At 37.3% G+C, this 26507-nt stretch overlaps 1 protein-coding gene across 1 annotated transcript in view; it reads left to right on the plus strand.

Moving 5' to 3' along the window:
* Window positions 1-26507, plus strand: part of ACAA2 (acetyl-CoA acyltransferase 2) — a 43537-nt gene that overhangs the window by 1796 nt on the left and 15234 nt on the right. The window contains exons 2-5 of the mRNA XM_067699126.1: window positions 6263-6429; window positions 11127-11255; window positions 23576-23692; window positions 25173-25320. Of these exons, the coding sequence (XP_067555227.1) occupies window positions 6263-6429; window positions 11127-11255; window positions 23576-23692; window positions 25173-25320 (561 nt within the window). The remainder of the gene's footprint in view (window positions 1-6262; window positions 6430-11126; window positions 11256-23575; window positions 23693-25172; window positions 25321-26507) is intronic.

A 26507-nucleotide genomic window follows, 5' to 3' on the forward strand; every position in this document is an offset into this window, starting at 1 on the left:
GTTTTACAGGGAATGTTTCCCTGTTTTACTGATGTCCAGAAAGGTAGAATGGCTTGTCTCTAATGGTAGTTAGTGTCTTGATTGTTATTGGTTGGTTAGAATACATTACAGATACATACTTCTCTCAAGTAGCATACTAGGTGCTTGCAGGACTAGTGGGTAAGAGAGAACGTGCGACTGACTCTTGTGGGGAAAAGGACACATTTGAATGGGAGCATAATTGACTTTGGTAAAGATTGTCATTAATTTATCAGATTTCTGTAGAACCAATATCCCGGGTTTTTATTAGCACCAATCCCAGGACTTGGTAGAAGGGTTGCACTCAACAAATATTAACTCTCTTACTGCTCCTTAGCTTTGCTGGGAATGTTTGTGCAACCCTTCAAGGCAGGTGAGGTGGGCAGGCGGGGGCGGGGGTCAGGGAGCTGCCAGATGAATCCTGAAACTGAAGTGGATACAGAAGCAGCAGTTTTCCTTGTTAGCTTTGGTTGCTGTCTGCAGTTGCTGTAATTAAATGAGTAAATATTTGCGTAACAATGTAATAGAAAGGAAGGCAGAATTCCTCTTTCTCTTCTAGTGTTATTTTCCCTCTGTGGTCACATCTGCCACATTGCCTGCCACATTGCCTCTGTGGTCACATCTGCCACATTGCCAGACCCTTTCCTGGTGTTTCTGACTCACTATGCTCTGGATTAATATGTCTTTTCATTGTCTTTCAGTAAAAATCTTTAACCTCTGAATTTTCAGAGCCTTTTAAAATACACAAGATCTTAGCTGGGTGTTACCGATTGTTAAGTTTTAGACCTTTCAACTTCCACATAAAATCGACATCAGATCAAATAATTATTGCCATGGTATCCAGTTTATGAAATTACAGGAAAAAATCCTTTAGATTGTCTAGTCTTTGTACCTGCACATGCCAGATTATTTTAAAAAATACACTTAATAGCTTTTTCCCCACTCAAAATAATTGTATTAGTTCAGTTTTAGCCTTGCTCATGCTAACCTTTACAGCCTGGGAGCTTCAAGTAAGCAGACGTGATGTAAGGAAAGGGGAAGTTCTTGCTTTCATTTTCATTTTCACACCCGCACACTCTTTTGTAGATTTCTCATATTTCACCATACGCACTTCCCACACAAAAATGCTTTCTTAGGTTATGAAATACAAGGAAAAAACTCATGACAGGAAATTTATGGAGAAGCAAATGAAACGTGCCTTCATTGTTTCTGAAAAGTCAACGTTCAATTCGAATCATTTTCATGTATGCAATATATCATTTTATCTGGCTTTTGAGATTCTGTCTTTCGTTTTGAGAAGTTTGACAGTGATGTGCCAAGATGAGTGAGTGTGTGCGTGTATTTTGCATTTATTCACTTTGGAGTTTACTGAGCTTGAATCTGTAAATTTATCTTTTAGTTTTATAGAAAAATTGAACAGAAAGTACAGAGCATTCCCATATACTTCCTCGCCTCACTCCGTTATCCCCTATTATTAACAGCATTAATGTGGTACATTTGTTACAATTGATGAACCAATACTGATATATTATTTTTAACTAAAGTCCACAGTTTACATTAAGGTTCATTTGTTGTGTTGTATAGTTCTATAGGTTTTGACAAATGTATAATGGCATGTATCTACCATTTTAGTATCATAAAGAGTAGTTTCACTGCCCTAAAATGTCCCTGTGCTCTACCCATTCATTTCTCCTTCCCTACCACCCCCAACCCCTGATAACCGCTGGTCTTTTTACTGTCTCCATAATTTTGCCATTTCTAGGTGTCAAATATTTGGACTCATACAGTGTGTAGCCTTTTCAGATTGGCTTCTTTCACCAGCAATATGCATTTAAGTTTCTTTCATGTCTTTTCATGACTTGATACCACATTTCTTTTTAGTGCTGAAGAATATTCCATTGTATGAGTGTACCACAGTTCATCCATTCACCTACTGAAGAACATCTTGGTTGCTTCCAAGTTTTAACAATTATGAATAAAGCCACTATAAACATTTGTATACAGGTTTTTGTGTGGACCTAAGTTTTCAACTCACTGGGGTAAATACAAAGGAGTGTGACTACTAGATCCTATGAGTGGAGTATGGTTAGTTTTAGTTTTGGAAGCAACTGCCACATTGTCTTCCAGAGTGGCTGTACCATGTTGCATTCCCAGAAGCAGTGGGTGAGTTTCTTTTGTTCCACATCCTCACCAACGTTTTGTATTGCCAGTGTTTTTTGGATTTTAGCCATTCTAATAGTTGTGGGATAGTATCTCATTGTTAGTTTAATTTGCAGTTACCTAACAACATGATGTCAAACATCTTTTCATATGGCTATTTGCCATTTGTATAGTATCTTTGGTAAGGTGTCTGTTCACATTTTTTATGCATTTTTAACTGGGTTGTTTGTTTTCTTATTATTGAGTTTGAAGAACTCTTTGTATATGTTAGATACCAGCCCTTTATCAGATAAGTGTTTTGCAAGTATTTTCTCCCAGTCCGTGGCTTGTCTTTTTGTGCTTTTAGTAATGTCTTTTGAAGAGCAGAAGTTTTCAATTTTAATAAAGTCCAAATTTTTCTTTCATGGATTGTGCTTTTAGTGTTGTATCTAAAAAGTTATCACCAAGCCAAACCAAAGGTCGTCTAGATTTTCTCCTTTGGTATCTTCTAGGAGTTTTATAGTCTTTGAATTTTTGATTTAAGTCTGTGTTCCAGTTTGAGCTAATTTTTATGAAAGGTGTAAGGTCTGTCTACTTTGTTGTTGTTGTTGTTTGCGTGTGGATGTCCAGTTGTTCCAGCACCAGTTATTGAAAAGACTATCCTTTCTCCATTGAATTGCCTTTGTTCCTTTGTCAGACTTTGCCCATGTTTTTTGTTTTGTTTTGTTTTGCCCAATCATCTTTTTCCTCTGTTCTTCAGATCAGGTAATGTCTATTTATCTCTTTCAAGGTCACTGAATCTTACTCCTTTCACTTCCATTCTGCTTTTACACTTCTTTTTTTCACACTTGCTTTTTCCCATTTGGTGTATATTTTATTTCAGATATTTTTCAGTTTTAGAATTTTCACTTTGGTTCTTTTTTTTAAGCTTTTTTTTTCTTTGTGGAGATGTCCTATCCTTTATTATGAACAAAGTTTTCTATACATCCTTGAGCATAGTTATGATAGACAGCTGCTTTAAAATCCTTGTCTGCTAATGCTAACATCTGGGTCATCTTGGGGTTGGTTGCTGTTGATTTTCTTTTATCTCAAGAATGAGTCACACAGACATATGGCATTTTATTGCACTTTGCAAATACTGCAGTTTTTTACAAATTGAAGGTTTGTGACAACCCTGCAGCTGAGCAAGTTTATTGGTGACATTTTTCCTACAACGTTTGCTCACTTTGTGTCCGTGTTACATTTTGGTGATTCTCGCAATGTTTCAAACCCTCCATCAGCAAAAAGATTACAACTCACTGAAGGCTCAGATGATGGTTAGTATTTATTAGCAATAAAGTCTTCTTTAAATTAAAGTATGCACATTTTTTTAGACATAATGTTATTGCACACTTAACAGGCTACAGTAGAAGCGTAACTTTTATAGTCACTGGAAGACAAAAAAATTCGTGCGACTTGCTTAATTGCAGTAGTGTGGAACCAAACCTGTAATAACTCTTGAGATATGCCTGTATTTTCTTGTTTCTTCATAGGTGAATAAATTTTGGATTGTGTGGTGGACAGTGCAGGTGAGCCATTGTAGGGACTGGATTCTGGTACTTTCCAAAAAGTATTGACTTACCGATTATTTAGTTAACTATTTTTGCAGGCAGTTAATTTGGCTGAACTCAAACTGCACACTCTGTCTCCCCTGTAGAGGGCAGTAGCTCAGATCTAACTAATTCATTTAGGCTTAGCTGAGGTGGTTGTAGTTGTCCCCACAGGTTCATGATAAAGGATTCAGCCAGATATTTGGGCTCCCCACTGTAGCGCTTTTCTTTCACAGATCCCCCCCTCAGTTTCCAGTATCTGTGATTGCGATAAATTCAGTTCTCTGATTCTTCAAGCCAGCAAGACTTTGAGTTTCTGAATTCTCGCCATTCTATTTAGCGTGGGCTGCTGGCCTTCAAGTTAGAGGTTATAAATAACTTGGACACTCACCCTGTGTTATTCCCTTTTCCCATATCTACTCTACATCTGCCTACTTTTGTTCATTCTCCAAGGACTTGAGGAAGCCATTCTTATATATCGTCAGTGTCTACCGGAGAGTTGGTCAAATAGGAGCATACTAGGCGATGACCAGAGCAGGACTGTACCAAAATCAGGAAGAAGGCAAGCAAAGGGGAAAGAAAAATGAAATAAAGCAAACACCAGTATAAAAATAGGCAGAGACTATTAATCAAGGAGGATTAGAGGATGTTTACAGGAAGGCATAGTGGCCCAGAATAACCCATCTCAGAGGAAAACATTTGTAGTGCACCAAACCAATATTTATGGCATTTTGTAAGTATCTGAATATTTTATCTGTAAAAAACTGATTGGATCTGTTCTAAAGTATAGTTATATATGTTGCTCCTAACATTCTTTTAGACTGTAAATTTCTCAAAGTAGGAATGAAAGAAGAAGCTGGAATTTTTTTTAGGATAGATTTAGTTTGTTCCATGGAAAGAGATCTCTGACATAAACAGGAGAATTGTACGCAGATAACAATAGTGGTATAATGTTTGCATGGTCTCAATTATAGGTCAATATCTGGGTACAAACCCATTGTTAAAAGTCCCTCAGTTTCTTGGCAAGATGTGGAAATGTGTGCTCAGATTGTCTTTGGGAAAATGTAGTTAGTGTATACGAAGCATCAAGCATGAAGTCCATCATACAGGAAGTGCCCCTGTATGTTAACTGTAATATTTACCTTGCAGAGTTGTTGGGAAGATTAGATACTATATGACAAGTGATGAGATGTCTAGTACTCAGTAGGTGCCTAATAAATGTTAGTGTGATGAAGCTGCTGTAACCGATGTAGTTCCCCAGTATGCAGGCTTTGCATTTCACAACTCTAGTGGGTGCCACTCATATCATAGTCATTGTAGATTTGTTAACCATATATATATATATATATATATATATATATATATATATATTGGCAGGTGGCAGTAGAGTGCCTTGGGAAGGGACAATTTGTATTTATCTGTACAGGGACACCAATCGAACCAATAGTGATACTGCAAATTTGTAGTCTTTGCAATAATAGATGTATAGATAATTCCTCTCTATCCTTTGTGGTTAGGTCAGATGTAGGAAACTTTGTTACATTCTAACTGACACGTTATAATAGGATATTAGCAAATGAGAGTGTCTTTAGGGAAAAACAACCAGAATTAATGTTAAATAAAGAACTGTTGAAAGAACGCTTTTTGTGTATTTGGGAAAAGAGTCATTAGGTCTGGGGAATTTTACAGGTTAGCTGACTCCAGATACTGGAGGGGCTACCCATGATAAAGGTCATCTGTTTTATCTGTTATGCTCATTTTATTCTAAGAGTAAAAGATAATAGTTCACATTATTTGAAATTTGTAATTTGAGTCATCCTCTGACTCTAGAAGCAGTGACATATGTAATACAAATTCAAAGCAGTGTATGTTCTAGAAGCTATATAATCTGTCTGAGTTTGGCATGCATTTGGATAGAACTACGATTGGTAGATGGAACACTTGGTAAGCCAAGCCCAGCTCAGTACGAGAAAAAAAATCGTTAGGTTATGTTGCCTGTTCACGGGCACACTGCTTCACACAATGGAGCATGCCTTCTTACTGAAAGTTCTTTAGCAGAAGTTAGAGAGGACCTCTTGTCAGGAATATTCTAGAGGATGTTCTTATAGGATGAGTGGTTGGCCTCAAACAACCTTAAGGTACCTTCTAGTGGGAGATTCTTTGATTCTATGACTAGGCAATATACTCCAGCAAATAGAAGAAGCCTTTCGTTTTAAACAAATGTTTCTAGCATTGCAAATCATCAGATTATAAGAATGTCATCTAGCCAAAATGGATTTACATCGTAGCCTGCAGTGCAGTTCTTGGTACCAGCATGTAGGTGTTGATCAAAATGATAACTTTTAGTACTGCTTCTGTGAGGGTGACCCATTCTATGTATTATTATGTGACAAAGATTTTTAGTTGTTTAATTGAAAATTGTACTTGACAATAAGGTTCACAATGAAATTATTTAAAGCATGTTAGGGACACTGACTAACCTGTAGTTGCTCATAAATCTCTCCTCTTTGCAATAGGTGTGTTCATCGTTGCTGCTAAGCGGACACCCTTTGGGGCTTATGGAGGTCTTCTGAAAGACTTCACAGCTACTGACTTGGCTGAATCTGCTGCCAGGGCTGCCTTGTCTGCTGGCAAAGTCTCGCCTGAAACTATCGACAGTGTCGTTGTAGGCAACGTCATACAGGTTAGTAGGGCTGAAGGGACATTTCATTCCTATTGCTTTCTTTTATCAGTTTCTAAAAATAATTCCTTTAACGTGTTGTAATGGTGTACTAGTTAATAATAGTTGAAGGTATTCATAATTTGAGGAGTCCTCTGACTCCAGAAGCAATGGCATATATAATTCAAAAGGATGTATATAATTCAAAAGAACATATATTCAGAAACTATATATCTATCTGGGATCTGTCTGGGACTTGGGATACATTTTATTGCTTCTTAAATAGCAAATTAATCTCCTTGACTTATTTGAAGTAAATTGGTTCTCTCTGTGTGCCACTAAGGAGGGTAGCAAACCCAAGCAATGCAACACATCTCCCATCATTTCTTACACACAGTAGGAGCTTGGTCAGTGTTTTGTGGGAAATGAGAAGCTCCTTTACCCTCTACCTTGCTATGTATGGTGTACAAAATAGATGATTCATTTGCAGTAATTGAAAGCTGAATATTCCTTCAAAGTGTGGCCATGAAGTGGGGACTGTCTTACTCTTCCCAGACCTCATTGGTGGGACGGAGGCTCTACACTGAGTGCATTGCCACTGACAGTACTGAGGCCCTAATCACTGTTCTCCTGACTCGTTAAGGTGGTTCCAGACTGAGAAGGGTGTGAGGCAGGCTGAGAAGACTTGAGGCTACTGCCACCTCCTGTGCTGAGCGCTTTCAGCTCTTAGAGCTGGGATAAGGCTCAGAAAAAGGTGCACAGTTGTCCCTTGTGAATAATGCTGCTTTGAACATCAAGTACAAGTTTTTGTGTGGACATAGGTTTTTATTTCCCTTGGGTGTATACCTTGCTAGGCTATATGGTATCTCTACATTTAATTGTTTCAGAAACTTTCAGACTGTTTTCCAAAGCAGCTGAAACATTTTACATTCATACCTACAGTGTATGAAGGTTCCATTTTTGCCACATCCTTGTCAACACTTGTTATATTGTGTGTCTTTTTATTATAGCCATTCTAGTGAATATGAAGTAGTATCTCATTGTGGTTTTAATTTGCCTTTCCCTGATGACTGATGATGTGAACAACTTTTCATTAGCTTGTTGCCATTGCCGTATCTTCTTGGAGAGTGTCTAATTCATATCCTTTTCTCATTTTTTAATTGGGTTATTTGTCTTTTTATTATTGAGTCATAAGTGTTCTTTATATATCCTAGATATGAGTCCCTTAACAGATACATGATTTGTAAATATTTTTCTATACTTTGCTATCTTTTCATTTCTTAATAGTATCTTTTGGAGTATGAAAATTTTTAATTTTGATGAAGCCCAATTTCAGTTGTTGTTGCTCAGGCTTTTGGTGTCATTATCTAAGAATCCATTTCCATATCTAAGGTCATGAAGACTTATCCCTATGTTTTCTTCTAAGTTTTATAGTTTTAGCTCTTACATTTAGGCCTTTGATTTATTTTGATTTAATTTTTATATATATTTTGAGGTACAGGTCCAAATTCATTCTTCTGCATGTGGCTATCCAGTTGTTCTAGCACTATTTGTTGAAAAGACTATTCTTTCTCCCATTGGATGGTCTTGGCACTGTTATGGAAAATCAGTTGACCATAGACACATGATTTTATTTTTGGACTCCCAGTTCTCTTCCACTGATCTATATGTCTGTCCTTTTTATGTCAGTTCCACACTGTCTTGATCATCATTGCTTCTTTGTAAGTTTTGAAATCAAGAAATGTGAGTCCTCCTACTTAGTTATTCATTTCAAAGTTGTTTTGGCTATTCTGGGTCTCCTGCAGTTTGATAATTTTAGAATCTGTTTACCCATTTCTACAAATAAGTCAGCTAAGATTCTGATAGAGATTGTTTTGAATCTGTAGGTCAATTGAAGGAATATTGCCATGAACATGGCATGTTTTTTCACTTGTATAAATCCTCTTTAATTTTTCAACAATGTCTTAGAGTTGTCAGAATATGTTTTGCACTTCTTTTGTTAAATTTATTCTTAAGTATTTTATTCTTTTAGATGCTATTGTGAATGGAATTGTTTTCTTATTTCATTTTCTGATTGTTCATTGCAAGTGTATAGAAATGCAGCTGATTTTTCAAAAAAAGAAATGCAATTGATTTCTATATATTAATTTTATATCCTGAAACCTTGAACTCATTTATTACTTCTAATCGTTTTCTAGTTGATTACTTAGGATTTTTTATATATAACATTATGTCATCTGAGAGTAGAAATAGTTATGTTTCTTTCTTTCCAATCTGGATTTCTTTTATTTATGTATTTATTTTTCTTACCTAATTGCTCTGTCTAGAACCTCTGATGTTGAATGAAAGAGACAAAACATGGATATCCCTGTCTTGTTCCTGATATTGTGGGGAAAGCATCCAGTCTTTCACCATTAAGTATGATTATATGGGTTTTTCTAGATGCCCTTTATCAGGTTGAGGAAGTTCTCTTCTTTTCCTAGGTTATTGAATGTTTTTATCATGAAAAGGTGTTGGATTTTGTCAAGTGCTTTTTCTATGTCAATTGAGATGATCGTATGAGTTTTGTTTTTTATTCTGTTGATACAACGTGATATATTAATTGACTTTCAGGTGATGAAACAACCTTACATTTCTGGATGACCCTTACACTGGTCATGGCATATAATTCTTTTTGTACATTGCTGAATTCTGTTTGCTAGTATTTTGTTGGAGATTTTTATATCCATATTCATAAGAGATATTAATCTGTACTTTTTTGTGATGTCTTTGTCTGGTTTTGATATCAGGATAATTCTGGCTTCATGATGAGTTGGGAAGTGATCCTTTTCTATTTTTTAGGAAGAGTTTGTGAATAATTGGTATTAATGCTTCTTTAAATGTTTGGTAGAATTCAGTAATGAAGCCAGTCTGGGCTTTTTTGGTGAGTAGTGTTTTGATTACTAATTAATTCAGTCTTCACTTGTTATAGGTCTATTCATATTGTCTATTTTTCTTTGAGTTGGGTTTGGTAGTTTGTGTCTTTCTAGGCACTTGTCCTCTTTACCTAAATTATCTAATTTATTGGCACACAACTGTTCATGGTAGTCAATTCTCGTTATTCACAGTAGTTATGTTTTATATAGTTGCCGTGTACACCGAATTAGCAACTATTGAACCACTGCTCCCAGGGGAAACGACAGGGTGAGGTTCCTGTGAGCCTCCGGTCACAACATTTTTGTTAACTGATCAGTACATAACCTTGTTCTATATATGTTTCTATTTAAGGACACCGTATTTAATATATATTGTTGATTCATTAGCATTAAACTCACAGCCAACAGCACTATCACTCATGCCTGAATGAAGTTTATCTAACAGATATTTTCTCTGTGAGGCACGTCACTGCCTTCTTGCACTTAGGGGTACTGGAGAGCAAGGACTTCAGCATTATATACTTGGGGGCCATTTTAAACAGTAAAATCACCCACAAGAAGCACAAAAATGCATAAAACTAAATAGACTGCAGGAAGATCACTATTTCTAGGATGAGAGCTGAAGCAAGAAGGCAGAGTGTCCCCTTGTTCATCCTTAGCTAGGAACGTGCATATCAGGCAGCTAAAATTTTTCTCCACTCTGCACATGTCTGCAAATGACCACAAAAGTGCTGCAAGTATTGATTTTGGGGATTACAAATAAATTTTAGCAAGTAGGTGAATTTGCAAGTATATAATCTACACATAATAAGAATCGACTATACTTTGAACTTATATATTTATGTCCTGCCTATTTTGAGAGGTGTTAAGGTTCTTGGTGTTAAAGGCACTAATGTACCTTTATTGTAGAGAGAGCTAAAGCAAATTTGATAAAACGTAAAGAATTGGTCCATCAAGGTAACTTTAGGGTGTTCATTGTACTATTCTTGTAACTTTACATTTTATCAAATTTGCTTTAGCTTTCTCTACAATAGAAGCTGTTGTTATTGTTAAAAAGAAAAAAAAGTTGTTTCATCCCTTCTTACTCAAAGTGTGTGGTCCTTGGACCAGCAACATTGGCCTCACCAGGGCAGTGGTTAGAAATGCAGAATCTCAGGTAGTCCTAGACCTATTTACTGAGAACCTACATTTTAACAAGATGCCCCAGTATGCATTTTAAAGTTTGGGAAGCAGTAGTCTAGTCCCACCTCTTATTCTCCTGACCATTGTTCATCTTTCCCCTTCCTAGGTCAGCCAGCCTCAGCCTTGGTTACACATTACAATCACCTGGGTGCTATTAAAAGTAACTACTGATGCCTGTGGCCACCTCCAGCCTTTCTGGTTTAATTGGTTTGGTTAGGAGCTTGAGCATCACTGTGTTAATAAAGCTTCCTCGGTTATTCCACTGTGCAGCCAAGGTTGAGAACCATAGCCTCTAATGCTTCCTCTGTTAAAGAACATACTACTTCGAGATAGCGTATTCCATTTTTAAACAGTTCTAATTGTTATGAAATTCTGTGTTCTACTGAGATTTTAATATAAGGATTTCTCATACTTTGTTTAAAATCGAGTTGGCCGAATTACAGTTTTTATTCAAATCATTAACACGTATTATATAAAATATGCTGTACCTGTATGCATTGTGTCCTACCTTAGAGCCGTATAATTTATAATTTTTGAAAAATTGTAAACATTTTACTATATTGTGTCCTTCTTCTTAATTCCTAGATATATAGAGGAAATTCTTTTTCTTTCCCTCTGTTCCAGACTTCTTCAGATGCTATATACTTGGCAAGACATGTTGGTTTGCGTGTGGGAATCCCAAAAGAGACCCCAGCTGTCACTGTTAATAGGCTCTGTGGCTCCGGTTTCCAGTCCATTGTGAATGGATGTCAGGTATAGGTAACATTTAATTCTCTGAAAATATTAATAGTTATTAGAGGAAATGCCTCACTTCAATATAACACTGTAGGTCTTTAATTTTATAGTACTTATTAGGAGAGGTCAATATTTAATTTTTCTTGGAAAAATATTCATAGAAAATAGTTTCTTGAAAGCTAGTAATGAACCTTGAAAACATATGCTAAATGGAATAAGCCAGTCACAAAAGGACAAATACTGTATGAGTCCACTTATATGAGTGGACCACTTATATGAGTGACCACTCAAGTGGTCAGATTCATAGAGACAGAAAGTAGAATGGGGATTGTTGGGGCTGGTGGGGAAGAGAGAATGGGGAGTTAGTGTTTAGTGGGTATGGGGTTTCAGTTTGGAAATTGAAAAAGACTTCTGGAGATGGATGGTGGTTGGTTGCATAACAGTGTGAATGTACTTAATGACCTGTATATTTTAAATTGGTTAGAATGGTAAATTTTATGTTATGTGTATTTTATCACAATTTTTAAAAAGCTAGTCATGACTGTCATTCTTATTGAGTGCTTCCTATGTGCCAGACACTGTGCACATAGATTTACATTCAATATCTCATTTAATCTTCACAATTGTCCTATGAGGCAAGAACTATTATTCCCATTTTACAGGCAAGGAAACTGATTATTAAAGGCATTAAGGTTACTAAGTTATAGAGGAAGAATCTGAACCCAGGTCTGTGAGAGTGCCGGGCAAGGTAGTTTGAAACACTGAATAAAGACTCTAAGATGAGGAAGGGAGCTGGAGAATTTAGAGGATGATAAGAAATGTATTTTATTACAAAGGAACTGAATGATACTGTTGGTAGAAGTACAAACTAGCATAATCTCTTCAAGGGATAGTTGGGCAAATACATTTGTTCCCTTGAGCATAAGGAAAAGGGATATAGTAAAATCTAAGTTGTCAACGTCTTCATGTTATTACAAAATAAAAGATAAAACTTTGTAATGAATAAATCACTTTCAGGTTAATTTATTTCTGTAACAATATATCAGGTAGTGACCCTGATTTTCCTAGCAATCATTTTAAACATCAGGCTCTTGGAGGATTTTTTGGTTTTCTTTTTTCCCTCCAGATTTAAAGTGATTTATTTTCTAATAATAAAAACATAACATGTTCATTATGGGGATTTTAGAAAAATAGAGAAGAAAAAAAATAAAAGTACCCTAAATTCCTACCTCTAGAGAAGGTCACTGTGTGAATTTTAGATATATATTTAAATAAATAATTGGGTACTTAGATTACATAATTTTTTACTTCATATCTCAACTTTTTTCTAATTCTTTCTTCCTCAGTCATTCCTGATGACTTTTGGAAGACTCCTTAGACCCGGTCTTTTTCCTTTTGGCTTAGGGATGAGCAAACTACAGCCCATTGGCAAATCTTGCCTGCTGCTTGTTCTTCTACAGCCTACAAGTTAAGAATATTTTTTACATTTTTAAATAGTTAAAAAATTAAGTGAAGAATAGTATTTTATGACACATGAAAATTATATGAAATTTAAATGCAAATGTCCATAAATGAAGTTTTATCGGAACACACTTACACTCATTTTATAACTGTGTTATCAGAGTTTTTCTGTTAGGTTACAAGATTCATAAACCTCTCTTGTTTCTAGAACCTCTCTCAGGTTAAGCTTTGAGGAAGAGAATCAGTAGCCATATTAGTTTGCCATTTAATTTAAAATTGTACATTTATCTTTAACTTGCAAAAACTTGGTTAATTATTGGTACTGAAAAAGTCCTTGTTTTTTTTTAATTTTTGTTATAGGCATTTTTAATGTCTACGTAAAACCTCAGAGCTATAAAATTGTTAATTATGCTTATTGTTGAAATAACATTGAGGTAAATATTTTGATAGTGTACCCATGTAACAAGGGGTTTATAATATTTTAATTGCATAGATTTTAGTAATCAGAAATTTCACTGGACATTTGATACAGAATTGAAGGACAACTTGGCTCATTTACTAATCAATTTTGTTCATTTATACGGGGCAAAATCAACTTATTTTCTTGTTTCTTTTTATTACTGGACAGTCATTCCTCAAATTTCAATAAGCTTCAATTTCATTTCCTGAATTCAGCCTCTGGGGTGCTGCATGGCTGTTGTAAAAATAACAGCAATTACATGTACAACCAGTGCAATGAAATATCCAGGAGCATGTTGAGTGTAACTGCAGACAAGTGATTGATAAGCTGCAAAGTGTAACGTGCTATTTTTCGTGTAAATGTACAAAAACTAGTTATATGAGTTCACCTTTGATTTTCTTTGAGAACTTATACAGAACATTCCTAAAACATACATTTACAAACTTTACAATATGTTAAATAATTTATGGTTCAGGTTCATCTGTATACTGCTTTTTTTTTTTTTTTTTTTTTTAAATTATAACCATAGACAGCCGGGTACACAAAAGCTACAGATCACCACAACGAGCTGCATGCAAATCTTGAATTCTTAGAGGATTTTTTTTAAAGATTAAACTTTCTTTTTAACCCATTATATAATAAAGAGAACAAACTGACTAGGATAGATGACTCCATAAATCTCTCTAATTATTTCACACTAAAAATAAAATTTGAATCTACTTTATTAACAAAAAAACAAAGGTCCATGCAGAATCCTCAACTATAGTGTGTATTATCACACCACAATGTTAAATGGAGCTATTTTCACTGCACAACTTTTGGCAGCTAAAGCTGTATATGTTATCCCACACGGATGATAGAAGGAGGCCAATCTTAACATATGCAAAGGAAATTCACAGCCTCAATAATATTCACTGTGATAGTTAATAACTGAAATTTCAAAACATTTTCTATTTTTTCTAATCTGAATCATCATGAATCAGGTTCCAATTTTTTCTCTTTTAGTCCTTAGAGAAAATAAATATTAGCTGGACCCTGGTGAAAACTCATTCTTTAACTCGGTCTGGAAAATAACATCTTGATCTTGATGAAAATGAACTAGGTCTAAATATACAGTTGGGGATTTCCTCAACTACTTTTCATTTTGTCAATGTCTTTTTAAATTGTGGAAGTCAAATATAGACTTTGTTCTGAGCCATATGACTTGGAATTTTGTTCAGATGGAATCAAATTTGAATTAGGAACAAATTAATCTAATCTACTTTTATTACAGGTATAGGCATACTACATACACAAGCTTCCATCATTGTCAAATATAGTAACATAATGCTATGGATGATAACTAGGCTTGTCCTATTCTGAATCCATATAAATGAATGGTCTGCTTGTTTTGATATAACAAAATGTGGAAAATGTCTTAAAAATCGCATTTTCAAAAATAGATAGGAATATAAATCTAATTAATGTAATATATATTATAGCGGAGTAGGAGAGAATCAAGATGATTAAATGTTTCTGTAACCTCAAGGTAAGATTTTACTCCTCTGCCTAACACTACTAAATTCTTCCCTTTAAAACACAGGAATATTGTTATTACTAAATTTTCTAAGGGACTAGGCTAAATGCAGTTTCATCATTAATGTTATATTCATATTAAAGTATGACTCTAAGAAGAATATTGCTCTGACTTGTTTTAATACTATTGTTCCTGAGCCCTTAAGTCTTAAATTTCTGGTGGTTTCTTCAAGGCACTTAGATTTTATACACTGTCTTACTAAATATTGGGAAACAACAACACTAATAATGATTATTACTCTTGAATCCTTTGTGGTTGGAAAGAAAATTTGTGTGAAATTGACTTTGAACAACTTTCCACCAAGGAAATCATGTTTTTAGGCTTTTGTTGCTATCAATTTTACCCTTTCTTTAGCGTACTTAGCTCATATGTTTTGCTTTTTCACCAAGCTTATAGCAAAGATGAATTGCTTGGCCAATTATCATCTATGTGATTGCAGGACTGGTAAGACAAGAGAGGGAAAAAGTATATAAGAAAAGAGATTGGCATAATAGAGAATGAAAGTGGTGCTTATATATTGATAACTATATCCCTCCTTAAATGAGGTTGACATTATTACAGATCAGACAGAGTTTTCCTTTGCTACTGTCTATATTTTATCACAGCTATAAATTTTGAGACCTTACGTGATTTTCATTACTACAATGGGACAAAATATTTTATATTCACATTCTTGGGTTGGAGTCCATTTTGCTTTATAAAATGGGTGTATTCAAGATAGTAATTTATTTATTTATTTAAACCTCTTTATTGGAGTATAATTGCTTTACAATGGTGTGTTAGTTTCTGCTTCATAACAAAGTGAATCAGTTATACATATACATATGTTACCATATCTCTTCCCCCTTGCGTCTCCCTCCCTCCCACCCCTCTAGATGGTCACAAAGCACCGAGCTGATATCCCTGTGCTATGCAGCTGCTTCCCACTAGCTATCTATTTTAAGTTTGGTAGTGTATATATGTCCATGCCACTCTCTCACTTTGTCACAGCTTACCCTTCCCCCTCCCCATATCCTCAAGTCCATTCTCTAGTAGGTCTGTGTCTTTATTCCTGTCTTGCTCCTAGGTTCTTCATGACCTTCCTTTTTTTTTTTTTCTTAGATTCCATATATATGTGTTAGAATACGGTATTTGTTTTTCTCTTACTGACTTCACTCTGTATGACAGACTCTAGGTCCATCCACCTCACTACAAATAACTCAATTTCGTTTTTTTTTATGGCTAATATTCCATTGTATATATGTGCCACATCTTCTTTATCCATTCATCTGTTGATGGACACTTAGGTTGCTTTCATGTCCTGGCTACTGTAAATAGAGCTGCAATGAATATTTTGGTACATGACTCTTTTTGAATTATGGTTTTCTCAGGGTATATTCCCAGTAGTGCGATTGCTGAGTCGTATGGTAGTTCTATTTTTAGTTTTTTAAGGAACCTCCATACTGTTCTCCATAGTGGCTGTATCCATTTACATTCCCACCAACAGTGCAAGAGTGTTCCCTTTTCTCCACACCCTCTCGAGCATTTACTGTTTCTAGATTTTTTGATGATGGCCATTCTGACCAGTGTGAAATGATATCTCATTGTAGTTTTGATTTGCATTTCCTAATGATTAACGATGTTGAGCATTCTTTCATGTGTTTGTTGACAATCTGTATATCTTCTTTGGAGAAATGTCTATTTAGGTCTTCAGCCCATTTTTGGATTGAGTTGTTTGTTTTTTTGATATTGAGCTGCATGAGCTGCTTGTAAATTTTGGAGATTAATCCTTTGTCAGTTGCTTCATTTGCAAATATTTTCTTCCATTGTGAGGGTTGTCTTTTGGTCTTGTTTATGGTTTCCTTTGCTGTGCAAAAGCTTTGAAGTGTCATTAGGTCCCATTTGTTTATTTTTGTTTTTATTTCCATTTCTCTAGGAGGTGGGTCAGAAAGGATCTTGCTGTGATGTATGTCATAGAGTGTTCTGCCTATGTTTTCCTCTAAGAGTTTGATAGTGTCTGGCCTTACATTTAGGTCTTTAATCCACTTTGAGTTTATTTTTGTGTATGATGTTAGGGAGTGTTCTAATTTCATACTTTTACATGTAGCTATCCAGTTTTCCCAGCACCACTTATTGAAGAGGCTGTTTTTTCTCCACTGTATATTCTTGTCTCCTTTATCAAAGATAAGGTGACCATATGTGTATGGCTTTATCTCTGGGCTTTCTATCCTGTTCCATTGATCTATATTTCTGTTTTTGTGCCAGTACCGTACTGTCTTGATTACTATAGCTTTGTAGTATAGTCTGAAGTCAGGGAGCCTGATTCCTCCAGCTCCATTTTTCATTCTCAAGAGTGCTTTGGCTATTCGGGGTCTTTTGTGTTTCCATACAAATTCTGAAATTTTGTGTTCCAGTTCTGTGAAAAATGCCAGTGGTAGTTTGATAGGGATTGCACTGAATCTGTAGATTGCTTTGGGTAGTATAGTCATTTTCACAATGTTGATTCTTCCAATCCAAGAACATGGTATATCTCTCCATCTATTTGTATCATCTTTAATTTCTTTCATCAGTGTCTTATAATTTTCTGCATACAGGTCTTTTGTCTCCTTAGGTAGGTTTATTCCTAGATATTTTATTCTTTTTGTTGCAGTGGTAAATGGGAGTGTTTTCTTAATTTCACTTTCAGATTTTTCATCATTAGTGTATAGGAATGCAAGAGATTTTTGTGCATTAATTTTGTATCCTGCCACTTTACCAAATTCATTGATTAGCTCTAGTAGTTTTCTGGTAGCATCTTTAGGATTCTCTATATATAGTATCATGTCATCTGCAAACAGTGACAGCTTTACTTCTTCTTTTCCAATTTGGATTCCTTTTATTTCTTTTTCTTCTCTGATTGCTGTGGCTAAAACTTCCCAAACTATGTTGAATAAGAGTGGTGAGAGTGGGCAACCTTGTCTTGTTCCTGATCTTAGTGGGAATGGTTTCAGTTTTTCACCATTGAGGACGATGTTGGCTGTGGGTTTGTCATATATGGCCTTTATTATGTTGAGGAAAGTTCCCTCTGCCTACTTTCTGCATGGTTTTTATCATAAATCAGTGTTGAATTTTGTCAAAAGCTTTCTCTGCATCGATTGAGATGATCATATGGTTTTTGCCTTCAGTTTGTTAATATGGTGTATCACATTGATTGATTTGCATATATTGAAGAATCTTGCATTCCTGGGATAAACCCTACTTGATCATGGTGTATGATCCTTTTAATGTGCTGTTGGATTCTGTTTGCTAGTATTTTGTTCAGGATTTTTGCATCTATGTTCATCAGTGATATTGGCCTGTAGTTTTCTCTCTTTGTGATATCTTTATCTGGGTTTGGTATCAGGGTGATGGTGGCCTCATAGAATGAGTTTGGGAGTGTTCCTCCCTCTGCTATATTTTGGAAGAGTTTGAGAAGGATAGGGGTTAGCTCTTCTCTAAATGTTTTTTTTTTTTTTTGCGGTACGCGGGCCTCTCACTGTTGTGGCCTCTCCCGTTGTGGAGCACAGGCTCCGGACGTGCAGGCCCAGCGGCCACGGCTCACGGGCCCAGCCGCTTCACAGCATGTGGGATCTTCCCGGACCGGGGCACGAACCCGCGTCCCCTGCATCGGCAGGCGGACTCCCAACCACTGCGCCACCAGGGAAGCCCTTCTCTAAATGTTTGATAGAATTCGCCTGTGAAGCCATCTGATCCTGGGCTTTTGTTTGTTGGAAGATTTTTAATCACAGTTTCAATTTCAGTGCTTGTGATTGGTCTCTTCATATTTTCTATTTCTTCCTGGTTCAGTTTCGGGAGGTTGTGCATTTCTAAGAATGTGTCCATTTCTTCCAGGTTGTCCATTTAAGTGACATACAGTAGTTGCTTGTAGCAGTCTCTCATGATCTTTTGTATTTCTGCAGTGTCAGTTGTTACTTCTCCTTTTTCATTTCTAATTTTGTTGATCTGAGTCCTCTCCCATTTTTTCTTGATGAGTCTGGCTAATGGTTTATCAATTTTGTTTATCTTATCAAAGAACCAGCTTTTAGTTTTATTGATCTTTACTATTGTTTCCTTCATGTCTTTTTCATTAATTTCTGATCTGATCTTTATGATTTCTTTCCTTCTTTGGTTTGAGGAACAAAAAACTTTGGGTTCTTCTTTGTTCTGCTTTCTCTAATTGCTTTAGGTGTAAGGTTAGGTTGTTTATTTGAAACTCTCCTTGTTTCTTTTTTTTTTTTTTTTGCGGTACGCAGGCCTCTCACTGTTGTGGCCTCTTGCCGTTGTGGAGCACAGGCTCCGGACGCGCAGGCCCAGTGACCATGGCTCATGGGCCCAGCCGCTCTGTAGCATGTGGGAATTTCCTGGACCGGGCCACGAACCCGTGTCCCCTACATTGGCAGGTGGACTCTCAATCACTGCGCCACCAGGGAAGCCCTCTCCTTGTTTCTTGAGGTAGGATTGTATTGCTATAAACTTCCCTCTTAGAACTGCTTTTGCTGCATCCCATAGGTTTTGGGTCATCATGTTTTCATTGTCATTTGTTTCTAGGTATTTTTTGATTTCCTCTTTGATTTCTTCAGTGATATCTTGGTTATTTAGTATTTAGTTATTGGTTATTTAGTATTTAGTATTTAGTATTGTTTAGCCTCCATGTGTTTGTATTTTTTACAGTTTTTTTCCTGTAGTTGGTATCTAGTATAGCATTGTGGTCGGAAAAGATACTTGAGACTATTTCAGTTTTCTTAAATTTACTGAGGATTAATTTGTGACCCAAGATATGATCTATCCTGGAGAATGTTCCATGAGCACTTGAGAAGAAAGTGTATTCTGTTGATTTTGGAAGGAATGTCCTAAGTATCAATTAAGTCCATCTGGTCTAATGTGTCATTTAAAGCTTGTGTTTCCTTATTTATTTTCATTTTGGATGATTGGTGAAAGTGGGGTGTTAAAGTCCCCTACTATTTTTGTGTTACTGTTGATTTCCCATTTTATGGTTGTTAGCATTTGCCTTGAGATGCTCCAATGTTGGGTGCATAAATATTTACAATTGTTATATCTTCTTCTTGGATTGATCCCTTGATCATTATGTAGTGTCCTTCTTTTTCTCTTGTAATAGCCTTTAATTTAAAGTCTATTTTGTCTGGTATGAGTATTGCTACTCCAGCTTTCTTCTGACTTCCATTTGCATGGAGTATCTTTTTCCATCCCCTCACTTTCAGTCTGTATGTGTCCCTAGGTCTGAAGTGGGTCTCTTGTAGACAACATATATACGGGTCTTGTTTTTGTATCCATTCAGCCAGTCTCTGTCTTTTGGTTGGAGCTTTTAATCCATTTACATTTAAGGTAATTACCGATATGTATGTTCCTATTACCACTTTCTTGTTTTGGATTTGTTTTGTAGGTCTTTTCCTTCTCTTATGTTTCCTGCCTAGAGAAATTACTTTAGCATTTGTTTTAAAGCTGGTTTGATGGTGCTGAATTCTCTTAACTTTTGCTTATCTGTAAAGGTTTTAATTTCTCCATCGAATCTGAATGAGATCCTTGCTGGGTAGAGTACTCTTGATTGTAGGTTTTTCCCTTTCATCACTTTAAGTATGTCCTGCCACTCCCTTCTGGTTTACAGAGTTTATGCTGAAAGATCAGCTGTTAACCTTATGGGAATTCTGTTTTATGTTATTTGTTGCTTTTCCCTTGCTACTTTTAATATTTTTTCTTTGTATTTAATTTTTGACACCTTGATTGAATAGTGTCTTGGCATGTTTCTCCTTGGATTTATCCTGTATGGGACTCTCTGTGCTTCCTCTACTTGATTGACTATTTCCTTTCCCATGTTAGGGAAGCTTTCAACTATAATCTCTTCAAGTATTTTCTCAGACGCTTTATTTTTCTATTCTTCTTCTGGGACCCCTATAACTCAAATGTTGGTGCTTTTAATGTTGTCCCAGAGGTCTCTGAGACTGTCCTCAATTCCTTTCATTCTTTTTTGTTTATTCTGCCCTGAGGCAGTTATTTCCACCATTTTATCTTCCTGGTCCCTTATCCGTTCTTCTGCCTCAGTTATTCTGCTATTGATTCCTTCTAGAGAATTTTAAATCTCATTTATTGTGTTGGTCATCATTTTTCATTTGCTCTTTAGTTCTTCTACGTCCTTGTTAAATGTATCTTGTATTTTCTCCATTGTATTTCCAAGATTTTGGATCATCTTTACTATCATTACTCTGAATTCTTTTTCAGGTAGGCTGCCTATTTCCTCTTCATTTGTTTGGTCTGGTGGGTTTTTACCTTGCTTCTTCGTCTGCTGCATATTTCTCTGTTTTCTCATTTTGTTTAACTTACTGTGTTTGCGGTCTCCTTTTTTCAGGCTGCAGGTTCATAGTTCCCATTGTTTTTGGTGTCTCTCCCCATTGGGTGAGGTTGGTTCAGTGGCTTGTGTAGGCTTCCTGGTGGAGGGGACTGATGCCTGTGTTCTGGTGGGTGGGGCTGGATCTTGTCTCTCTGGTGGGCAGGGCCACATCTGGTGGTGTGTTTTGGGGTGTCTGTGAACTTAGTATGACTTTAGGCAGCCTTTCTGCTAATGGGTGAGGTTGTGTTCCTGTCTTGCTAGTTGTTTAGCATGGAGCATCCAGCACTGGAGCTTGCTGACCATTGGATGGAGCTGGGTCTTAGTGTTGAGATGGAGATCTCTGGGAGAACTCTCGCTGATTGATATCATGTGGGACTGGGAGGTCTCTGGTGGTCCAATGTCCTGGACTCAGCTCTCCCACCTCAGAGGCTCAGGCCTGACACCTGGCCAGAGCACTGAGTCCCTGCCAGCCACACGGCTCAGAAGAAAAGGAAGGAAAAAAAGGGAAGAAAAAAAAAAAAAAAATATATATATATATACAAACAAATAAAAATTTTTAAAAATTAAAAAAAAAAGAAGAGAGCAACCAAACCAATAAACAAATCCACCAATGATAACAAGCACTAAAAGCTAAACTAAGATAAACATAAAAATCAGAAATAAATCAGTTGCAGAAAGTAAACCCCAAGTCTACGGTTGCTCCCAAAGTCCACTGCCTCAGTTTTGGGAACATTTGTTGTCTATTCAGGTATTCCACAGATGCAGGGTTCATCAAGTTGATTGTGGAGATTTAATCTGCTGCTCCTGAGGCTGCTGGGAGAGATTTCCCTTTCTCTTCTTTGTTCGCACAGTTCCTGGGGTTCAGCTTTGGTTTTGGCCCCACCTCTGCATGTAGGTCACCCTCAGGCATCTGTTCCCCGCCCAGACGGGGGCGGGGTTAAAGCAGCAGCTAATTAGGGCTCTCTTGCTCACTCAGGCCGGGGAGAGGAAGGGGTATGGTAGTCATAATTGGAATGCCAGGCGAGCCCATGGCAGCAGAGTCTGGCATGACATTGTAACAGCCTGAGGCACGCTGTATGTTCTCCTGGGGAAGTTGTCCCTGGATCTCAGGACCCTGTCAGTGGCGTGCTGCACAGGCTTCTGGGGGGGGGTGTGAGTAGTGACTTGTGCTTGCACACAGGATTCTTGGTGGCAGCGGCAGCAGCGTTCACAGTTCATGTCCGTCTCTGGGATCTGAGCTGATAGCCGTGGCTCATGCCCTTCTCTGGAGCTCGCTTAGGCAGTGCTCTGCCTTCTGTGGGCACATGGGGAAGGAATCCCCTCTGCTCGCACACCCTGAAACAATGGTATCTTCTGTCTTAGGCAATTCCAGACTTTTTCCCAGACTCCCGCCGGGCTAGCCGTGGTGCACTAGCCCCTTAAGGCTGTGTTCACGCCGCCAACCCCAGTCCTCTCCCAGCGCTCCGACCGAAGCCTGAGCCTCAGCTCCCAGCCCTGCCCGCTCCGGCGGGTGAGCAGACAAGCCTCTCAGGCTGGTGAGTGCCAATCGGCACCGATCCTCTGTGCGGGACTCTCTCCTCTTTGCCCTCCGTACCTCTGTTGCTGCACTGTCCTCCGTGGCTCCAAAGCTTCCCCCACTCCGCCACCCGCAGTCTCTGCCTGCAAAGGGGCTTCTAGAGTGTGTGGAAACTTTTCCTTCTTCACAGCTCCCTCCCCGTGGTGCAGGTCCCATCCTTATTCTTTTGGCTCTGTTTTTTCTTTTTTCTTTTGCCCTACCCAGGTACGTCAGGATTTTCTTGCCTTTTGGAAAGTCTGAGGTCTTCTGCCAGCATTCTGTAGGTGTTCTGTAGGAGCTGTTCCACATGTAGATGTATTTTTGATGTACTTCTGGGGAGGAAGGTGATCTCCACGTCTTACTCCTCTGCCATCTTGAAGGTCTCTCTCCTGGAGGGTTGTTCTTTGCTGTTTTTCTGAGAAATGCAAATAGTAGAAAAATTTGGAAGAATGAAACAGGTTCCTCTTTATGAGTCCTCTAGGTTAACCTAGTTCTTATAAATCTGTGGTCTCCTTCAGATTCATCCATTAATAGGGTAAATTTTACTTTTGCCTTTTTAAAGGATTTATTCTTTATTATCTGCTGGCAATCTGTACATTTATATCAGACGTTAATATCTATGCTAATTTTCAATATTTGTATTGAGTTAAGAATTACCATTCCTTGTCAAAATGTAGGTAGGATTTGTTACTTCTGCACAAATGATTGAAGTCTGTTCGTTTTTTTTTTTCTCCTTGTATCTTGGGAATGGATATTTTAGCATTTGCTTTGCAATTACTTTACAAATATTTCCCTTTGAGACACTGTAATGGGGAAGTTTTACTGTTAAGCGAGGGTATGTTGCTTATTAGCTTTACTATTGGTTTACTGCTTAATACATACTTTTAAGTCATACTTCTATCACAATAAAAGGTTTCATTGTTGTCATTCATTTGTTTTTAAATAGGAAATTTGTGTTAAAGACTCTGAAATTGTCTTGTGTGGAGGAACTGAAAGCATGAGCCAGGCTCCCTTCTATGTCAGAAATATTCGTTTTGGAACTACGTTTGGATCAGATCTCAAGGTTGGAACCATTAAAATTTTTAAAGATTATTTCTTATGCTATTGTACTATAATTTCAATAACAGTATTTTGGGGTAGAGAAAAATTTTTAAACCAATTTTGTTAATAGGGGATTGGCAAAATATGAATGATTTGAAATTTGTAAACTATTTCGTAGTTGTTAATTTTGACATTTTAACTCACATAAAATTAGACTTTATCTCGGCACATCTTTGGTAGTGGCATTAACACCCGGGGAGATAGAGGAAGGGAAGGAGTGGATTAAAAAGATGGGCAAAGGTTGAATTAATCTCTCTACTGAATAACTGGTAAACCAAATAATTAAATCTTTGCCAAGATTTATGGAAATTTTATTTCTGGAGCCATCTCCATTGAATAGATTTCTTCTTTATCACAGAAAACATTCTCCTCAAATATAGTTTATAGTGTCCCAAATCAGTCAGATAAAAAATGACCCTTTGAGAACTGCCTGAGTAGTACTGAAAAAAAGTGATAGGGACTTCCCTCGTGGGACAGTGATTAAGACTCCACGCCCCCAATGCAGGGGGCCCAGGTTCGATCCCTGGTCAGGGAACTAGATCCCACACGCATGCCGCAACTAAGAGTTCACGTGCCACAGCTAAGGAGCCCACCTGCCTCAACTAAGACCTGGTGCAACCAAATAAATAAATATTTTTTAAAAAAGAGTGATAGTATGCTGTCCTTCCCACATCAAAGGACTGATGACATTGTATATTCTTAGGATTTCCCAGTTGTAATCATTGATTTATCCCGTTCACCCAGGTTCTCACCTTGCCTTTTTGAAAGTTGAAAGGAGTAAGACTTAGAAAATATGAGGTAATATTTAAGATACCTAATATGTTTAAGAAAACCTTTGGGAAGACAGGTCAGTGACTCAAAAGGTGACAAGGCAGTCTAGAAGAAACAGGTGGAGTACGTTTATCAGAGACTTAACTAATTGGATAACAAATACCAACTGTTACTCAAGGAGCCTATTCCAGGCTCTTTTCAACCTTGTAGTAACAGCTGATTGAACCAGCTGTTCCTACCACAGAAGGCATGGGATGGAAAAAGAGCAGAGCCGTATGCTTTTGTAAGGGGCTTGTAACTGCTTTACAAAGGTGGCTGCAGGGAAGTGTTGCATGAGGACTCTGTGAAGTGTCTTACAAAATGGAACCACAAGGGTTTAAGTTTTGATTGTGGGGTGAGTTCCTGTGTGTGTCACCCTGCACGTTTAGCACTGTTGGCTCTCTTTAGAGCCCTGCATTTAGAGAGGAGGGTGTGTGCATTTTATTATGGTGTTGGATGGTTTTAAAAAAATGTCTCAGAACCGAATATGAATCATAATACTAAATGCTTATCAGAAAATCTAATTTTACTATTTTTATTGGAACTGTTGATTATTTAAATTTAAAGAAATGACAGCATATTACTTTCAAAAGATACGCTTTACGGATCATTTTATTAATTTCTTTTAATAGCTGGAAGACTCTTTGTGGACAGGATTAACAGATCAGCATATCCAAATCCCAATGGCAATTACTGCAGAGAATCTTGCTGCAAAACATAAAATAAGCAGAGAAGACAGCGACAAATATGCCCTGCAGTCACAGCAGAGGTGGAAAGCTGGTCGGTGAAATTATTTATTATAAATATCTACAGAAAGAAAACTAGGAAAGATTTTTATCATTTTAGATTATAAAGGTCATATAATAATATTAGTTTAAAAGTATACCTTTAGAAAACCACAGTTTTTCATTATTCCTTTTTTTTTAATGATTAAATATTCTATAATTGCAAATTAACTGGGTGTTTCTCTTTTGAAGTATGTGAATACTACTTAAAGTACTTTGGGGCTTCCCTGGTGGCGCAGTGGTTGAGAGTCCGCCTGCCGATGCAGGGGACACGGGTTCGTGCCCCGATCCGGGAAGATCCCACATGCTGCGGAGCGGCTGGGCCCGTGAGCCATGGCCGCTGAGCCTGCGCGTCTGGAGCCTGTGCTCCACAGCGGGAAAGGCCACAACAATGAGAGGCCCGTGAACTGCAAAAAAAAAAAAAAAAAGTAGCATGGTTAATTGGCCCTATCTGAACACTTGAATTTTGCCCCAAACTGGTCAGCAGAAGACTCTGAGGGCTATGATACACTCCATCAGAGACGATGGCTCACTGGGACAGCTGGGACAGAGAGGATGTCCTCCCCCGAGAGGCATATCATATGCACAAGAAGGGGATGATATGTTTGGGAAAGACCCATTGGGTATCCTTTTATGACTTCTCTCTCCCATTCCTAATTGAGAATCCTTGCGCCTGATTCAGAGACCCAGAACTAGTCCAAGGCCCTAAATGTGGTGCCGTGGTGCCCTTGTGTAACATTGCGCACTGCTGGTGAGCCAGTCCAAAACGAGCAAGATGACAGCCATTCTTTTATCAGTATGGTGAGTTGAAGAAATTTGTTAGTCCTCTGAAAGGGTTTTGAAAACTAAACTATTATAAATGAGCAGAAACTCTTATTTAGGGGTATTAAATACTTGGAATAGTGAGGATAAAGTTCATTTTAGCATTTCAAGAGGGATAAGTCTAATGGAGCCAATCCAACTCATCCTCTGTTTTTTGGTTACACATTTAAGTGAAAGGGTATTGGTGTAGAGGTGAAGCGTTATCAGCCTATTTCTAATTTTGCCACATACAGTTTTCCTGACTTCAGTCAAGTCATTTGTTCACCAAGTATTTATTCACTGAGCTAATAACAGAGATAAAAATATTTGCCTTCCCTTTTTTCCTAACAGAGTTGTTGTGAGAACCAAATAAGGAAAGTG

This window comes from Pseudorca crassidens, chromosome 12 (assembly GCF_039906515.1).
Source record: "Pseudorca crassidens isolate mPseCra1 chromosome 12, mPseCra1.hap1, whole genome shotgun sequence".
NCBI classification, from domain to species: domain Eukaryota; kingdom Metazoa; phylum Chordata; class Mammalia; order Artiodactyla; family Delphinidae; genus Pseudorca; species Pseudorca crassidens.